The sequence below is a fragment of the Bombina bombina genome, chromosome 3 (assembly GCF_027579735.1).
Source record: "Bombina bombina isolate aBomBom1 chromosome 3, aBomBom1.pri, whole genome shotgun sequence".
In the NCBI taxonomy this organism is placed as follows: Eukaryota; Metazoa; Chordata; class Amphibia; order Anura; family Bombinatoridae; genus Bombina; species Bombina bombina.
In genome coordinates this window covers 1,003,270,619-1,003,289,732 of record NC_069501.1, presented here as the reverse complement: position 1 = coordinate 1,003,289,732, position 19,114 = coordinate 1,003,270,619, and the positions used below count along the sequence as shown (strand labels likewise).

General features: G+C 36.4%; 1 protein-coding gene across 1 annotated transcript in view; it reads left to right on the top strand.

The window, feature by feature from the left end:
• Nucleotides 1–10,487, top strand: part of NEMP1 (nuclear envelope integral membrane protein 1) — a 55,800-nt gene extending 45,313 nt beyond the window's left edge. The window contains exons 8-9 of the mRNA XM_053704981.1: nt 3,361–3,534; nt 8,476–10,487. Coding sequence (XP_053560956.1) covers nt 3,361–3,534; nt 8,476–8,653 — 352 coding nt within the window. The 3' untranslated portion in view covers nt 8,654–10,487. The remainder of the gene's footprint in view (nt 1–3,360; nt 3,535–8,475) is intronic.
• The last annotated feature ends 8,627 nt before the right edge of the window (nt 10,488–19,114 follow it).

The window sequence follows — 19,114 nt, the reverse complement described above, 5'->3', positions numbered from 1 at the left end:
TGGAGACGAGGGATTCTCTTCAATGGTGGTTGTCTTTGGATCATCTCTCCCAGGGAACCTGCTTTCGCAGACCATCTTGGGTTATTGTGACAACAGACGCCAGCCTCCTAGGATGGGGAGCAGTCTGGGGCTCCCTAAAGGCTCAGGGAGTTTGGACTCCGTCAGTCTGTTCTACCTATAAACATTCTGGAGCTGAGAGCTATCTTCAATGCTCTTCTGGCCTGGCCCCAGTTAGCCTTGGTCCAGTTTATCAGGTTCCAGTCGGACAACATAACTTCAGTGGCTTACTTCAATCATCAGGGAGGAACGAGGAGTTCCTTAGCGATGACAGAGGTAACCAAAATAATTCAGGGGGCGGAAACCCACTCTTGCTGTCTGTCGGCGATCCACATCCTAGAGGTGGACAACTGGGAGGCGTACTTCCTGAGCAGGCAGACTTTTCATCCGGGGGAGTGGGAACTCAATCCAGAAGTGTTTTCCAGCCTGATTCTCAGATGGGGTCAGCCGGAATTAGATCTCATGGCATCTCGACAGAATGCCAAGCTTCCGAGGTACGGGTCGAGGTCCAGGGACCCTCAGGCGGTACTGATAGATGCCCTGGCTGTACCTTGGACCTTCAGGCTAGCTTACCTATTTCCTCCGTTTGCTCTTCTTCCTTGGGTCATTTCTCGAATCAAGCAGGAGAAGGCCTCAGTGATCCTCATTGCACCGGCTTGGCCTCGCAGGATTTGGTATGCAGATCTGGCAGACATGTCATCTCTGCCACCTTGGAGACTTCCGTTGAGGAAGGACCTTCTAATTCAAGGGCCCTTCCTTTACCCAAATCTAGTTTCTCTGAAGCTGACTGCTTGGAGATTGAATGCTTAATTTTATCCAAGCAGGGTTTTTCAGAATCGATCATAGAGACCATGATTCAGGCTCGTAAACCTGTAACTAGAAGCATTTACCATAAAATATGGCGTAAATGTCTCTATTGGTGTGAATCCAAGGGCTACTCCTGGAGTAGAGTTAGGATTCCTAGAATTTTGTCTTTTCTCCAAGAGGGTTTGGAGAAAGTATTATCGACAAATTCCCTAATGGGTCAAATTTCTGCCTTATCTATTTTGTTACACAAACGTCTGGCAGATGTTCCACATGTACAATCTTTTTGTCAGGCCTTGGTCAGGATCAGGCCTGTGTTCAAGCCAGTTACCCCTTCATGGAGTCTTAATTTAGTTCTCAAAGTTCTTCAAGGGGTTCCGTTTGAGCCTATGCATTCCTTAGATATTAAGTTATTTTGGAAAGTTTTATTTCTTGTTGCTATTTCTTCTGCTCGCAGAGTGTTAGAGCTCTCGACTTTGCAGTACGAGTCTCCTTACCTTATTTTTCATTCAGATAAGGTAGTTTTACGTACTAAATCAGGATTTCTTCCTAAAGTTGTTTCTGATCGGAACATTAATCAGGAGATTGTTGTTCCTTCCTTGTGTCCTAATCCTCCTCCTCAGAAGGAACGGCTTCTACACAATTTGGACGTGGTTCGTGCCTTAAAGTTTTACCTGCAGGCGACTAAGGATTTTCGTCAGTCTTCTGCTTTGTTTGTGGTTTTCTCAGGAAAACGTAGGGGACAGAAGGCTACGGCTACTTTCTTTTTGGCTGAAGAGTATCATACAGTTTGCATTCGAGACTGCTGGACAGCAGCCTCCAGAGAGAGTTACGGCTCATTCCACGAGGGGCTGTTGCTTCCTCATGGGCATTCAAAAATGAAGCTTCTGTGGAACAGATTTGCAAGGCTGCAACTTGGTCATCTCTTCACACTTTTTCAAAATTTGACAAATTTGACACTTTTGCCTCGGCTGAGGACGCGTTTGGGAGAAAGGTTCTTCAAGCAGTGATGCCTTCCGTTTAGGTTCCCTGTCTTGTCCCTCCCGTATCATCTGTGTACTCTAGTTTAGTTATTGATTCCCAATAGTAATTAAGATGATCCGTGGACTCGTGTCATTAAAAAGAAAATTTATGCTTACCTGATAAATGTATTTCTTTTTTGACACGATGAGTCCACGGCCCGCCCTGTTTTATAGACAGGTTTTTCATAAATTTCAGACACCTCTGCACCTTGTTACTTCCTTTCTCTCCTTTACTTCGGTCGAATGACTGGGTTGGGAGGGAAGGGAGGTGATATTTAACAGCTTTGCTGTGATGTTCTTTGCCGCCTCCTGCAGGGCAGGAGTGGTATTCCCAATAGTAATTAAGATGATTTGTGGACTCATCGTGTCAAAAAAAATAAATTTATCGGGTAAGCATAAATTTTCTTTTTATTTCTTTTACTTCCCCTTCTAACTGTAACCCAGCTACTTCCCGGATTCTCCCCATCTGAATCCTCTCCAATCCCCCTGCTAGAACCATGAACAACCTGCTCAGTCATATCCATTTCTCTTTCAAGTGTCTGAATATCACGCAGTGTTGCAATTTGTTCCTCCAGAACTCTAATACGAGTTTCTAAAGAGCCTATATGCTGACACTTGTTACACATGTGATCCCTGAAGTGGCTGCTCCAGTGATGCAAACATACTGTACACTGAGTGAGATTCTTACACATTCTTACTTAAATGGTTTATCTATAAAAGATTTATATTCACCCTTGGTTACTCAAATCCCTTATTTACTCTAACTTCATACTTAGAGGGCCTAACAATATTGAAACCCACATGAATGCATTTCAGTTTTGAATAGAAGCATCTTTGTATTATATTTGTATTAGCAAAAATGCTTCTAATTAAAAGCTACAGCTGTTTCAAAAGTGTATTTAAATGTGCTCTAGCATTTTAACATTGCACTTGCTCAGACAGCCTAAGGTGCTTGTTCCATCTGCTAATGACTCAATTTGTTATTTGCTGACATGATACAAGCCCCACTTGCACTCAGAGCAGCTGTGTTATTTAAAATGCTGGTGCTCTGAGAAAATCTAGCTATACTTCACATGCACGCGCAGAGAAAAATGTTACCACTAAAACCGTGATAACTTTTTACTAAAAGCATTTTTGCCAATACATGTATATTGCAAATATGTTTCTTTTCAAAGATGTAATTCAATTATGTGGATTTAATCTTTGACCGTAATGTCCCTTTAAACAGAGAAACGAATACAGCAAGCCCTCACACAATTATGTGCTAAATGTATAGTATAGGCCAACACAGGTTAAACTAATCCCACCCCTAATTGCACACACACACACATACAAAGATAAGGAGGGGAGGAATCAATTAAAAGCTACATTTAGTGTTGTATCATTTCTAAATAATTCCTTGGAGAAATCATTATGCTGCGTTACCAGCTAGATACTCTTCCATAATGACTTGTACATTGATTTATTTTTATTGTAGAATTATTGTGAAATCAAGATCCAAACCTGTCCCACCACGGCTCCTCTCAGAGGAAGAATACAGAAAGCAGGGTGAGGTGGAGACTCATAAAGCATTGGAAGAGCTTCGGGAATACTGCAATAGTCCTGAATTTGCAGCATGGAAGACTGTCTCTCGTATCCAGTCACCAAAAAGGTAACTTTTTTAGCATGTAGCCCTAACCTTGTTAAACTATCATTGATGCTCTGACTTGGTTGAAAGCTGCTCTACACATGTGTATATTTATTGCTATGATAGAGCAGCCATGGTTTGCCAGGGATGGGGAACCTTGGCCCTCCTGATGTCTCAGAACTACATTACCCCTGATGCTTAGGCACTCTGAAGTCCAGTTGAGCATCATGGGAAATGTAGTTCTGGATAGGCCATCCCCTGGTTTAACCCCTTCATTAAACCAATTACCATCCTGTGCTAAAGCCTTTTTTTAATCTTTTTCACTGATCACAATTAAACATCTTTATCAGTGAGGTACCCACACAAATCCTACATTTTCAGCAGACCAAGCATTTTAAACGATGCATACAATATTGAAACAACAAAGAGAGATCCAAGGGTATACTATTTAGTAATTAAGTCCCATTAGATAGAATATTAAATCAGGCAGTGGTGACTAGTTCCCAGCTAGCTGAATAGCTGTAAACACAAACCTCTCTGTCAGACCTGACAATGGGTTAATCAAGCCTTAATAAAACGCTCAAACTATTACAGAGGCAAAAGTGCATAAAAATATTAAAACAGACTAATAAACTCCTGTGGTTAAAAATACAATTTAAAATCTTTGACCAAAATTAATTTGACCTGCAGTTTTCTCAGGTTTATGGGGCCTGTCTGTAAACAAAAACAGACCATGAAAATCCATGTTTGCATAAGTTGTTTTTTTTCCCCATACATTAAGCAAATTATTAGTTGCTAGTCTTAAAGCCCGTTACACGGGCCAAAATCACCTCTCCCCGCTCTTTCCCCCTTCCAGCGATCATCCGCCCGCCCACCTCCCTCATAATCCTTCACCAATTTAGCCGCATAGCGGCCCCATCCGCCTCCCTACTAACCCTCCCACACCACCAACTTAGTCACGTAGCGGTCTCGCCCTCCAGCGATGATCGGCCCACCCGCCTCCCTCCTAACCCTCCCAGTAAGTCCTCACGGCCTTTCTCTCACAGACACGCGCCACTACTGAGCCTTGCAGCAGGCGCGCAGTCTCCTACCAATGCTTCTTACGGCCAGGTATGTTTGTCCTCGCGCAGTCTCTACTGCGCTTGACTGCATTGGACAAACATACCTAACCTTTTACAATATAGGATTATACAAGTATGATATCCTTTATTCAAACTGCTTGAGTTCTGCTCAGGACCCACAGTGCACTGTTAGTCCCATGCAGAACCTGCCACTGATCCCATCAGCGGCTCTCGTTGTACACCTTAATCATGCCACTGGTGCCGCTGATTGGATTAGCAGTGGGTTCTACTTGGGACCAGAAGTACACTGCAGGTCCTGAGTGGTGGTACTTTGCGGGGATTAAATACACTGTAGAGCAGGGTTGATTGTTGGAAAATGACATTCTCTAACAGAATACAGCATGTCATTTTTAAACTATAATTGCCCTTTAAAATGGCATGTGCTATCTGAACCATGAAATTTTAAAGGGACATAAAAAACATTTTTAATTTTCTTTTACGAATCACAGCATACAATTTTAAACAACTAGTTTACTTCTATTTAATTTGCTTAGTTCTCTTGGTATCCTTTGTTACACTCTTGTTTTAATTATTCTGATGGACTGCAATAGAATATTTGACTTTTACACCTCCGTGCCCACCTGGTTTGTTTATCCTTTGTTGGAAAGCATACCTAGGTAGGCTCGGGCTGGGAACTAGCTGCTGATTGGTGGCTGTAAGCCTTATTTCATTGGCTTACCGATGTGTTCAGCAGGCTCCTAGTAGTGCATTGCTGCTCCTTTAATAAGGGATCCCATGAGAATGAAACACAATTGATATAAATAGAAATAAATTGGAAAGTTGTTTAAAAATGTATGTTCTATCTGAATCATAAAAGAACATTTTAAATTGACTTTTTTCTTTTAACCATACGCTAAAGAGAGGGATCTGAAGTATTTCTGTACAGGGAGATGTAACCTTTCTTGTTCGTCATTGGGTTAAAAAAACGTTTCAAACTGTACAAATTGAAATAAGTGTTGTAAAGGTTAAGATTAAAGGTTAAAAGTGTCATAAATGTTGTTGTAAAAGTTAAGAATTCTTGAGATAAATAAGGTTCTGACAATATCTGGGTGTCCCTCTGATCTGAATGCAGATTTGGGTCACTGAGTTCTATACAGTAAATATTTATTACACCTGACAGATGAGCTGAAGTAAATTAACTTTCTGAATTACTACCTAAAAAAATGTTATCTATATAGTTTTTATATTTGGAATTGAGGAATGTCTTGTTAAAAATACAACATAAAGATTGATGCTTTAAAAGCATTAAATGTTTTCTTTTTTGTGTCTTGTAAATCTAGAGGATCCAGGGACGGCTGACTAGCTTCTTTTATGAACATTGTTTTACAGTTTTAAAGGGACACTAAATACATGCTCAATAGAATGATGCATTCAAATGAAAGATTAGTATAATAATTATATGTAGATGTATTTTTTAAAGTTTCATTAGCTGTTTAAATATTGACAAAATAAGTGAAAAATGTGTAGTTTATAAAGCAATGTTGTAACTTAAGTTACCTTCTCTCCTATGGCCCGTCTGAGAGAGTTATAAATAGGTCTCTGTGGTATATACGTGTTCTGAATCTGAACATCCATTTCTAACAGGAACTGAAAAGCTCACAATTTAAGAATGGAATTACAGGGAAAGGGGACAAAATAAATAATGAAAGTATATTGTAGAGTTATATTTTATATAAATACGATTTTATAATTTTATATTACAATCTCAAAGTGTTGAATGTCCCTTTAAGTTTTTAAAGCAAGTCAATTAAAAAACATTTTTTTTAATCCTTCTCTAATACTTTTGCAGCTGTGCTAACATCCAGCAAAAAGGATATACAGATGTGTGTTGTGCATTCAGTAGTACTTGCATAGTTGCATGAATGAGAGTGTGCTCTGTATGGCACCCTTGTAAGTTTTTCTTATAACAAACTAGCTATATGCATGCATATGTGTGACCTTACACAGGTATAATATTAAGAGGCAGATTGATTTCTCTAAATAATGCAAATAGAGGGCGGAGATTGGCTATTGAACCACTATTTCAGTAAAAATGAGTTGTTGTTTTTTAAAGGGATAGGAAAGTTAAAATTAAACTTGCATGATTCTGATAGAGCATGTAATATTAAAACACTTTTACATTCACTTCTATTTTCAAAGATGCTTTGTTCTCTTGGTATCCATTGTTGAAAAAAGAATACACACATATCCTACACTAGTGGGAGCTGCTGCTAATTGGTGCCAGCACACATTTTGTCTTTTGTGATTGGCTGACTAGATGTGTTCATCTTGCTGACAGTAGTGCAATGCTGTTCCGTGTGCAAAGGACAACAAGAGAACAAAGCAAATTTGATAATGGAAGTAAATTTTGGGGTTTCCTGTCCCTTTAATGTTCTTGGCTGATACGTTATTCCATAGCAGCTCAACAGAAATATCTTGTAATTCCAATGTGTTTACTGTCCCTTTTATAAAGGGACACTGAACCCAATGTTTTTCTTTCGTGATTCAGATAGAGCATGCAATTTTCAGCAGCTTTCTAATTTAATCCTATTATAATTTTCTTTATTATCTTGCTATCTTTATTTGAAAAAGGCATCTAAGCTATTTGTTTGGTTCAGACCCTGGACAGCACTTGTTCATTGGTGGATTAATTTATCCACCAATCGGCAAGAACAACCTAGGTTGTTCACCAAAAATGGCCCGGCATCTAAACTTACATTTTTGCATTTCAAATAAAGATACCAAGAGAATGAAGAAAATTTGATAATAGGAGTAAATTAGAAAGTTGCTTTAAATTGCATGCTCTATCTGCATCACAAAAGAAACAATTTGGGTTCATTGTCCCTTTTAAACCTTGACAAAGAAACACATTAAAATTTAGCTTTGTGGCTTATATGATTTAATTCTGATTTTATCAAGTTTATCATCTCTTAAGCCCCTACACTGTTTTTTTTTAGCATCTGAGCCTTCACTGAAAATCTAAGACGTGAATGTGGTGTACATTTTGTATAAATGGTTTAAATCACAGGTATTATAGAGACTTTATTCATTTTAAAAGAGCAGATTTAAACTTTATGAAGTTGTTGGGGGGGGTTTAATATAAAAAACACTTGCACATTATTTGTGTCTACAGATGATTATTAGTATTCAGATTTGACAAACCCTGGGGCCTTTAATTTTTTAATTTTTATTAATTTACTTTTAATTTATTTGATAATGGCTCCTACCTTTTGTATACAAACATACATAGGATAATCAAAAAACACATTTGACAGGCATATCAATGTTACTGCTGACTCCTAAGAGTGAAATTAATTTACCAACCTCAATTATCATTTGAAAGTTATCAACCTATTCATTAAAACTGTGATATTAGATATGTGGTGTAAATATTTGCAAAAAAAGACTATTGCATAGACTAAAAGATTAGAGTAGACTGCTGGCTAGTAACCACCTGATGTACAAGGTATTTTACGTAGCAATGCTTAGATTTGGCGATTGAGTGTCCAAAGTGACATTTTGATGAATGGATAAGAGGTGAGCTGGCATTGATGCAAAATTTAAAACTGTCTAATTTTCTACCCTGGATTGTCAAAAAGCAACAATAAAAGAAAGCTTAAGGCTGCGCTGATAAAGGAACTTTGTATCTCATTTTCATCCGTTTGAAAAGCTGCACTTACCTCCTTTTTTTTTTTTTTTTTTTTACACCCTGAAAAAAATATAAATTTAACTTTAAATTTGGATCAAATATAACAGGATCAGTTGTGGACTTCTAATGCTCCATTGGTAGAAATAGTTATTTAACTTTTGTTTGTTCTTTTAACTAAAGTGGAATATCCCCTATTTATTTATAATCTTTCTATAGGTTTGCTGATTTTGTGGAAGGTTCACCTCATCTGACACCTAATGAGGTTTCCATTCATGAGCATGAATACGGCATGGGCGGCTCATTCTTAGAGAGAGAACTTTTTGATGAAGACAGTGACATGAATGACGAAGATGAACTGGACCGTAGAAATTCCCACGGTCACCAACCTTATTAACATGCCTGAAGGCCTAGGGATAAAATGTAATAAGTCATTGGAAAAAGCCATAAGAGTCAAAGCTTCAACAAGGGTAAAATATTCTATTGGAATGGAAAATGATTACATCTGCTTGGGCTGTCCTTACATTTGTCACTTCCAAGGAGATTGTTTGGAGCGTAAAAGCACTATTGAGATTTTTTTCATGGAAAATTTTATTATGCAGCAATTTCATCCACTGATATCTGCAATACTGATACTTGGATTAAGCTGCCAAATCCGTAAGGAAATATGCAGAACAGTGTTTAGCGATTAAGCTGTGCCATATTGGTGCCAGTATGAAAAATAGCAGTCACTATTGACTTATTGTGAGTAGTATTATCTGTGTGATTCTCATTGTTGCTTACTGACCTCAGAATTCATTTAACATTTTGTTAAAGGATTTGAAAAGAAGAGATATATGCAATAAGTATTACCAAAGATGTGCCACCTCAATAATATACTTTCATTTAATTTAAGTGGACTTGTTAATTGTTTTTCCTTCAGTAATGATGAGGGTACACAGGGTTAACATCCCATAAGCAAGAGATGCACAGCTCCTTTAATTTGATTTTGACTCCTAACCTTTTGAGTTTTATTCTACTTACCTCCATATATAAAACAAACCTGCCTTGCTTCTAAAACGTGTTTGCCTGACTCCTCTCTATTCCCATTGGCTCCTAAATTTGCAAAGACTCCAATATAAAAAAATCGGAATACAGCACACTCCAAACAGGCACAGAACAATGGGGCTTCCACCAAATACAAGTTCCTGCATTTTCTAATTTAAATAGGCCTTTATTTCATAGCCATGTCATCAGGGGCCAAAAATAACAATATTGTAAGCCTGCTTTAGGGCATGACTAAACTTTAGCAGGCTTGCAACACTCTCCATTAAAGAAGGCTGGAACGTCAATGTATATCCTAAATTTGTAGTGCATTTGGTGTTCCCTGGTTATTCTTGGGAATAATTATTTCTATTATATAGAATCTTATTAGTAAAATCATCATGTTTGGTTAAAACATCAGAACCATGCATAATCCTTTTCCTTTTTTTTCCTTCAAAGTATTGATGAGTAAATAACATTTCACATATTATATACAAGTATTTTAGATGACATAATGCATAATGAGATTGGAAATGTTGGCTTGTATGGTGGAGACACAAAATGACTTAAAACAATAAATTTATGAATGTCTCTGTATACCCAAAGATGTATATTATTGGAATGATTATTACCTTGTCATGTCCTTAAAAGTAAAGTGGCGGCTGAATGGATTGAGGAACATTTTGTTCCTTGATTTATGCAAATAAAACATCTTATAAAAGAGACATTATGAATATATCAAATAGAAGCAGAATTTAAAGGGATATTGTACTCTTAATTTAACCCCCCCACACACAACTCTCCTATGTAAGCTAGAGGCAGCAGTAGAAATAAACCAAGTGGGGGTGGGAGAGAGTGTGTTCTTTTACCAACCTGAATACAATGAACTCTTATTGGCTGCTTGCCCCTTCATATATAGGATAGGATAGAATAAATGAGTCCTGCGTCCTTTTCAAATAATGACAAAACACTCATGAAATCCTTTTTTCTTGCAGTAGCATTAGTGCTCTTCATCTATCTCATTCAAAAACAAAATAAACTGTCATAAGTTTAATTTAATATTTTTTAATAAAAACACACACACATTCTTTTAACTCAGCTGGCAAGATAAAATAGTATGTTGTCAGTGGTGCATTTAAATGTCAAGATAAGATTAGGACTTTCAGCTTGTTGTCAGTGCAATAGAATAAAATAATTTTTAAATGACAGATATTTATTAATAGGCTTTCATGTGGAATAAATACATGGTTCTGGTTAATCCGATAATGACAATGAAATCTGTGGTCACATGAAGGGGGCTGTATTTTTATGTTCCTTTGTCATGTTACAGGGCATTTATTGTAGTCTCGCAAAATATATATACAGTATATATATATATAAATGTCTTTATTTTAAGGATGCTGTGAATTAATATATTTATTTGCTTAGACTAGTTTAAAGTGATTCTATTTTCACAGTAAAACCGGTTATTTTTGAGCTGTTCAGCTATGTTTATATTTCTGTTGTAATTGTGGCCCATGAAGTACCCACTGTGCTTAACCATGTAGTGTAAAGCCGGTATAGTTTTATTTGCCAGGTTATATTCTAGCCTTCTTCCTGCTCTCCTTTGCCATAGGGAAGAGAAAAGGGCCTATACATGTTTCTTACACTCTCCTGTTGCAACACTCCAACTGGGAATCCATAAGGCACATTATAATTATTTTCCGTTTAAACCAACATTTAATCTCCTAGGAAAATTCTTAAAGGGACATTGTACTAGAGATGTGCACAGGAATTTTTTTATTTTCATCTGAAATGTTCTTTTCAGTAAATTTTTTAAATTTTCATTTACGTTGGTTGTATTCGTTTCAAACAAATTTTGTTTGAAATTTTTGTTTCAAACTAAAATATTCATTTTGAGCTACAGTGCAGATTCTTGCCATTTGTCTTTATCTAAAGCTGTAATCGGCTATATTTAGCTTTGATTTTGTCATTCTATGTCATTCTTAAAGGGACAGGAAACCCCAAAAAATTTCTACGTAATTCAGATAGAACATGCAAATTTAAACAAATGTCAAATTTACTTTTATTATCAAATATGCTTTATTCTCATATTTGCTTAAAGGGTCATGATACCCAATTTTTTTCTTTCATGATTTAGAAAGAGCATGTAATTTTAAACACCTTTCTAATTTACTTCTATTTAATTTGCTTCATTCTCTTGATATCACTTGCTGAAAAGCATATCTAGATATGCTCAGTAGCTGCTGATTGGTTGATGCACATAAAGGCCTTGTGTGATTGGCTCACACATGTACATTGCTATTTCTTCAACAAAGGATATCTAAAGAATTGAGCAAATTAGATAATAGTAGTAAATTGGAAAGTTGTTTAAAATTGCATGCCCTATCTGAATCATGAAAGTTTAATTTTGACTAGACTGTCCCTTTAAGTAACAGAATTGCACTACTAGCAGCTAGCTGACCACATCTAGTTAGCCAATCACAAGAGACAAATGTATTCAGGCACCAATCACCAGCTAGCTTCCATTAGTGTATGATATGTGCATATTTATTTTCAACAAAGGATTCCAAGAGAATATATATATATATATATATATATATATATATATATATATATATATATATATATATATATATATATATATATATATATATATATATATATATATATATATATATATATATATATATATATATATATAATTTTTTTTTTTTTTTTTTTTTTTTTTGAAAAACATAATTTCTGCTTACCAGATAATTTCCTTTCCTTCCTGGCAGGTATCGTCCCCCCCTTTCATGACTCCGGCACACAACATATCGCACACAGTGAAATACATCAGGATAGGTTTCTGTGGGTATATACAGGTCCATTTGGTTAATTATCCATTTTATTTCCTACATACTAAATCTGTAATATGATTTTTTTCCCCCAGTATAATTGTATCCAGTAATATAAACATTAATAAATTACATAACAAACACTGATAACTGCTAGAAAAGGGCAGTACACACCTATACCAGACTGCAGCTTCATCTGCAAAGAGAGTAACAGAATTTAAAAAAAAATAGGTATTTAATATTAGGGAGTTAAATATTTTTTTAAACTTTTTGAATACTTATATGACTTAGAGTGTACAAATATATTTTTTAAAAGCTTGTCAAATGATTCTCTACTTCTGAGGGTAATAAAGGCATTGGCATTTGATCTCGGAATGTGTTCAATTGGAATGATGCTCATAATGGGTTTTTTTGTCCTTTGTGTGCATGTACACAGTTTCTAGACACACTGTGTGTTTTAAGGTTTTTCTTAATACTATATGCCATCGGTTTAGGGGTTAATAGGTTTAGTTGTTACCATTTGGGGGGGGGCTGGAGGTTTAGGGGTTAATATTTTATTATAGTGTTGGCGATGTGGGGGGCCATCGGTTTAGGGGTTAATAGGTTTATTTAGTTGTGGGGGCGGCGGATTAGGGGTTAACTTATTAGTGTCTGTAATGTTGGGGCGGCGGATTAGGGGTTAATAACTTTTATTAGTGTCAGGGAGCAGCGTGTTCACTATTAGTGTATAGATACTCACATCATTATACAGAGCAGCATGTTCACTATTAGTGTATAGATACTCACATCATTATACAGAGTAGTGTGTCCACTATTCGGAGTCCGTCACACCTGAGTTATCTACTTTTTGCAAATGGTCATGATGAGGGTAATTTTCATTCCTGGGCTGCCATACTGTCTCAAAGGCAACATAGGTCCAGAAAATCAATGTGCCGAATTTCCATGTAAATGGGCCGGCCCCATGTTAAGCTCTGTAACTTCTTGAAACCCAATAAAACTTGTGCATGGGGTGTATCGTTGTACTCATGGGACATAGCTGAACACAAATATTGGGTGTATTGTAGCAGTAAAACTTATGATGATGATCCAAATAGCAAAAGAGCAGTGTTTGTGTGAAAAATGCAAAAAAGTAAACTGCTACATTTAAAACATAAAAAAACAAAACATAAACAATACAAACAATTATGGGAAGTGTGTGTATTTAGAATAATAGCAGCAAATTAAATCATAGCACCTTCTCTCAAAACAGACTTGCAAATATTCAACATTTACTTTTACTGCATTTGACGTTTGTTTAGGAAGTTGTTCCACTAATGGAAGCAGGTCTGCCCTCTGAGCAGGGTGAGAGGGGCCACCCGCCCAGGGCCCCGTGCTTTGGGGGCCCACACTTTCAGGAAAGTTATGAAAAGGTGCAATGTTTATCCTGTATTTAGCTTATGTAGAAGTGTTTATGGTATCAGGAAATGTAATATACACTGTTATTCTTTATATAGGTAACATTTAATGTTGGGACAGGGGTTGTCCATACAGGGGAGGGGAATAAAAGTGCCCCGCAAATTGGCCCCAATAAAATTGTAATGCATGAAAAAATTATTATATTTTCTGTCTTTTATAAAAACCATAACCTTCTAAAGATATTAATAATCTTCTAACCTATCAACCCAAATTTGTCTAGAAGGGGGACGCAGGGATTTCCATATTCTTGCTATTATGGACTTAAAGGGATAGTAAACACCAAAAATGTTATTGTTTAAAAGATAGGTAATCTATCTGGAGATTATGGGTAAGGTACACTTAACAGCTTTGCTGTGGTGCTCTTTGCCTCCTCCTGCTGGAAAGGAGTTGAATATCCCACTAGTAATTGGAATGCCGTTGTGGACTCTCCATGCCATAGGAAAGAAAAGCTTTTTTTTATTTTATCCCTCCCTTTAATGTTACACGTGGACTTCCACATTTTGGGTATTATATCCCATATGTAACAGCTCATGGACTCGCACCACCTATATGAAAGAAAACATAATTTATTTCTTACCTGATAAATTAATTTCTATCATGGTGGCGAGAGTTCACGAGGCCCCACCCGTTTGGGGTGTTTTTGTTTTTTTTTAACGCACATATTTAAAATTGTATTCTCTACCTGAATCATTAACGAAAAAATTGGGGTTTAGTGTCCCTTTAAAGCTGTTAACTCATTACAGAATCCAGCTGGTAAAGCTCTGCATCTTATACTGGGTGCTGCCATCTTGTAGTGTGTTTATTATTGCTTCTTGTGATAAAAGCAGTGCACTTTCAATTGCTTTTTTGACAACTGTACCTTTCATTTCAGTTTAGCTCACAAAATAAGAGCAAAGAGTTTACAGGATTTTTTTTGCACAATTTAAATGTTATATAATAAATATAAGTTCCAAGATGGCGGCTCCCAGTGTAAAGATGCAGAGCTCCATTAACTGATAGTTGTAGGGGGTTAAAATAAGAGAATAACTTTGAAGACTGCTGCAGGGGCAGGAGGAAATATGGTGGCATGGTGAGTACATTACTAGATGTAATTAGATGTAATCAGCAATTTCTCCCTTTTTAATGTGTTGTCATTGATGCATTTTACCTGCTGGAATGTTTAAATTGTTTATAAATTGCTAATTTGTCTTTATTTTGTTGTGTAAAATAGCTATTTTTGCCTTTTATGTATATTTTTAAAAATTATTACTTTTACTTCAGTAATTACCTTGTATCTAAGCCTCTGCAGACTGCCCCCTTATTTCAGTTCTTTTGACAGACCTTAATTTTAGCCAAACAGTGCTGACTCATAGGTAAATCCACAGGGGTGAGCATAATGTTGTCTATATGGCACACAGACTAGCACTGTCTAGCTGTAAAAAAACTGTTCAAGTAAAAAGAGTACAATTAATTATTAGCTGTTTGCTTGAATACATTTTCCTTTTTTAAGTGATGAAATGTATCTAAGCCATTAACATTCTACACACTGATTTGTTAGGTCAGATTAACCTTATATGTTGTGCTAACAAAATGACTGTGTAATACAGTGCTTAATTATATGCTTTGAGCATAAATGGACAGTTATTTCGATATGAAACTTAAATGGATTGAATAGAGCATGAAAGTTTTTAAACAACTTTTCAATCCTTATCAGTTTCCCTTAGTTCTCTTGATAATCCTTTGTTAAAGAGTAATCCAAGGTGCGCTCAGGAGCATTCACGTGTCTTAGCAGCAGTGTTTGCAACAGTGTATATAGCAATGTTCTATATTGTAGCAAACAATCCTATCAGCCTACCTAAGTCTTCTCTTTTTGATTCTCATACATATCTGCATGGTGACTCTGCCAGAGGAATAATGTTGTAACATTACATGTGTTAAGGCTGACATAGCTGCACCTTCACCAAATACTGATGGTGGAGGAAAATCATGTTTAGCTTTTGGATCCAAGGAATTATATTTCAGATGTCAACCTAACTCCTTAGCCATGGGGTGATCAACCTTGGCTCTCCAGAGGTTTTAAAAAACTACATTTCCCATGATGCGCTGGCTGAGCATCATGGGAAATGTAGTTACAAAACCTCTGGAAAACCAACCCCTTCTTAGCCAACCCTTTTACATTGGCCGTGTAGTTGCTGTATTATTGCATAAGAAATATCAATGACATTTTGTATCTGCAAAATTGCAATAGAACAAATTGCTGGATATAATTTTCTTCTGCTAACCTACTATACTGCTCATTTTATGAGGATTTGAATGTCTAGGCCCTCTGGAACGATTGTGAATGTGAGGTAAAACCAAAAATCTAATTTTATTGTTGAATAAAAAAAAAACTTCTAACATGGATAAGTGGAAATAGGAGGTGAATGCTCACTATGCTGAAGTAGATATAGTTCATACTATACTCCCAACTTCTACCATACAACATAGATTTGTGATAGAACATTGTTAGCATAATCCAATAACCCGTTGTTCTGAAGCACCAAGGTTTTATTAGAGTAGGTTGTCTTAGCATGACCAAAGGCCTGAAAGACTACTAGACTGTCATTTAACGTGCACTCTAGGGGTTATGTATCCGTGTTAGTCAGGGTGCACAGTCCCAAGGCTCCCCTCAGTGAGCCCAAACACACGTCAATAGAAGAAATTATGGGGCGGCACTGCACTTGGTTTTTGCTGACGTAAAAACATCATTCATACAAGAGAAACTTTTCGGGCTTCCTGTCCCTCTTTTTAAGCAGCCCCAAAACGTTGCATCCAGCAAATATCAAGTGGAGTGCGGCCCCTTTATTTCTTCTATTTACATGTGTTTAGACTCACAGAAGGTCTAAACCATTCTAGTAGAATTTGAAATTCACAAGAATACTTTAACTTCTGTTTGATAAATACTTAAAGGGACATAATACTCATATGCTAAATCACTTGAAACTGATGCAGTATAACTGTAAAAAGCTGACAGGAAAATATCACCTGAGCATCTCTATGTAAAAAAGAAAGATATTTTACCTCACAATTTCCTCAGCTCAGCAGAGTAAGTTCTGTGTAAAAAGTTATACTTCACCTGCTCCCAGCTGCAGGTAAAAAAAATAAAAAAAAAATGAAGAAATAAACAGCAGCCAATCAGCATGAGCAGTGCTGAGGTCATGAACTCTTACTGTGATCTCATGAGATTTGACTTAACTCTCATGAGATTTCATAGTAAGCTCCCTTTACCTGATGATTGAAATAATATGAGAGTGCACGATGCTAGTCCCTTCAGATGTCCCAGGACAGACGCACTAAAATGCTGCTTAGAAATCCTTTACAATGGGAGGTGGCTACTGAGGAACTTTTGAGGTAAAATATCTTTCTTTTTTACATAGAGATGTTCAGGTGATATTTTCTAGTCAGCTTTTTACAGCTATGCTGCATCACTTTCAAGTGTTTAAACATTTGGGTATTATGGCCCTTTAATTAAAACGTATCACTTCTTTAGTAGTAATTATTTACTGTGCACACAAGCTTAAGAGGCTACTGCTGTAGGGGGCATCATATTCCCTGATAGCTCTGTATGACGGCCAGCACCTGGAGCAGAAGTGATGGGGAATTAAAGGTGCATGTGACAAACGCTAATCTACAGTATACAGAGTGAGAATGTATTTCCTTTAGGTACTTCTTTGCTACTCTGATTTTTTTTGTGATTTTCATGAATAAGAATATTTCCACTTAAATGGCTACTAAATCCATTTTGTTTCTCATGATTCAGATAGAGCAGTAATTTTAAGCAACTTTCTAATTTACTCCTATTATAACATTTTCTTCATTCTCTTGCTAGTGATAATAGGAATGCAAATTGATAATAGAAATAATTTTAAAAGTTGCTTAAAATTACTGCTCCATCTGAATCATAAAAGAAAACGTGCGTTTAGTTTCCATGCCTGTAACACACATTTGATGTTGCATACAGCATGAATAGTCATATGTGCACACATGCACTTGAGTAATGACACTGCCAATGACTCCCTGTTGCTTGCCCAGGGTTTATGCTTCAGTTGTGGCAGCCACTTGTTACCGCAGCTGATATGCTGTCAGACAAGGTAAAAATGTCACTTATTTTACTGTCACTGTCAGATGTAGGCGACCTTGAGTGGCTATTTACGGCCTGCTCCTGCATGGTACTGGAGAGATGGGTTTATGTGCTGTGTCTTTGTACTGTCTCTTAAAGGGACATGAAAACCAAATTTTTTCTTTCATGATTTAGAAAGAGCATACAATTATAAACAACTTTCTAATGTACTTCTATTATCTATTTTGCTTCATTCTCTTGATATTCTTTGCTGAAAGGCATATCTAAATATGCTTAGTAGCTGCTGATTGGTAGCTGCACATAGATGCCTCCTGTGATTGGTTCACTGTGTGCATTGCTATTTCTTCATTAAAGTATATCTAAAGAATAAAGCAAATTAGGTAATAGAAGTAAATTAGAATGTTGTTTAAAATTATATTCTCTACATTAATCATGAAAGAAAATGTTTGGGTATAGTGTCCCTTTAAGAAATCTGCCTTTTGACCACATTGACAGGCATACATGCGAAGTCAGAAATCATGTGGGTCTTGTTTGACTGCCTGGCTGAGCAGGAATGAATTGGGTTGAAGATATGCCTATTGTACGATGTATATTACATTGTCTTACAAGCACATTGCAGGACTCTTGTGCACAGGAGACTTGCATGCGTATTGCCATACACCCGAGCTATGAGTGCACAGGGGCTTTCTACTGCTAGTTTGCTTTAGAGTTTGTACTAAGCTCGTGCCCTGGCGTTACTGCCCAGCCATATGAAAGTTGTTTTCTTCAGAGAGTGGAAAGGGAGCGCACTTCAAATAACTTTTGCTCCATAACAGTATAATTATCTCATGTTTAGAACACATTAAAAATCCCTGAAAAATACACATTTATTATGTTATAAAGTACAATACTCATTTAGCATTTTGCTTCTTAATCCTTTTAAACATAAAGTAATTCATAAAAGTTCAAATCTACTGGATTTAGAATTGTATATTGATTCTGCCTCTTAATTTTGGTGAATTTTCAGCGCCATCGTTAATAAAGTGTGAATTACGTGTTATACTTTTAAAAAACTGAGGATAAGATATACCAAACTTCAGTTAGCAGTGTCATGAAGTTCACTAGTAAATGGTTTATGATTTTTAGCATACAGTATATAATCTGCTTGTCACTCATTTATTTTGCATGAATATAATTTTTTTTCTTTGTAGTACTTTTTGAATAATTTTAAAGTGCCATAAAACATGTTGAGATCAGTGCATACTCTAAAAATTCTAATTAAGTAAAAATAGTTTGCATAAATTTTTTTTCCTTAATTAAAAAATAGTTTGCATAAAATTTTTTTTTTCAAAATTGCTGGCAAGTATTTTAAAATAATTTTTAAAAAATACTTTAATAGTCTGCAGTCTGCTCCACCCCCCATATCAGTGTTTAGCCACAGGCATTGTATTTCAACTGAGTT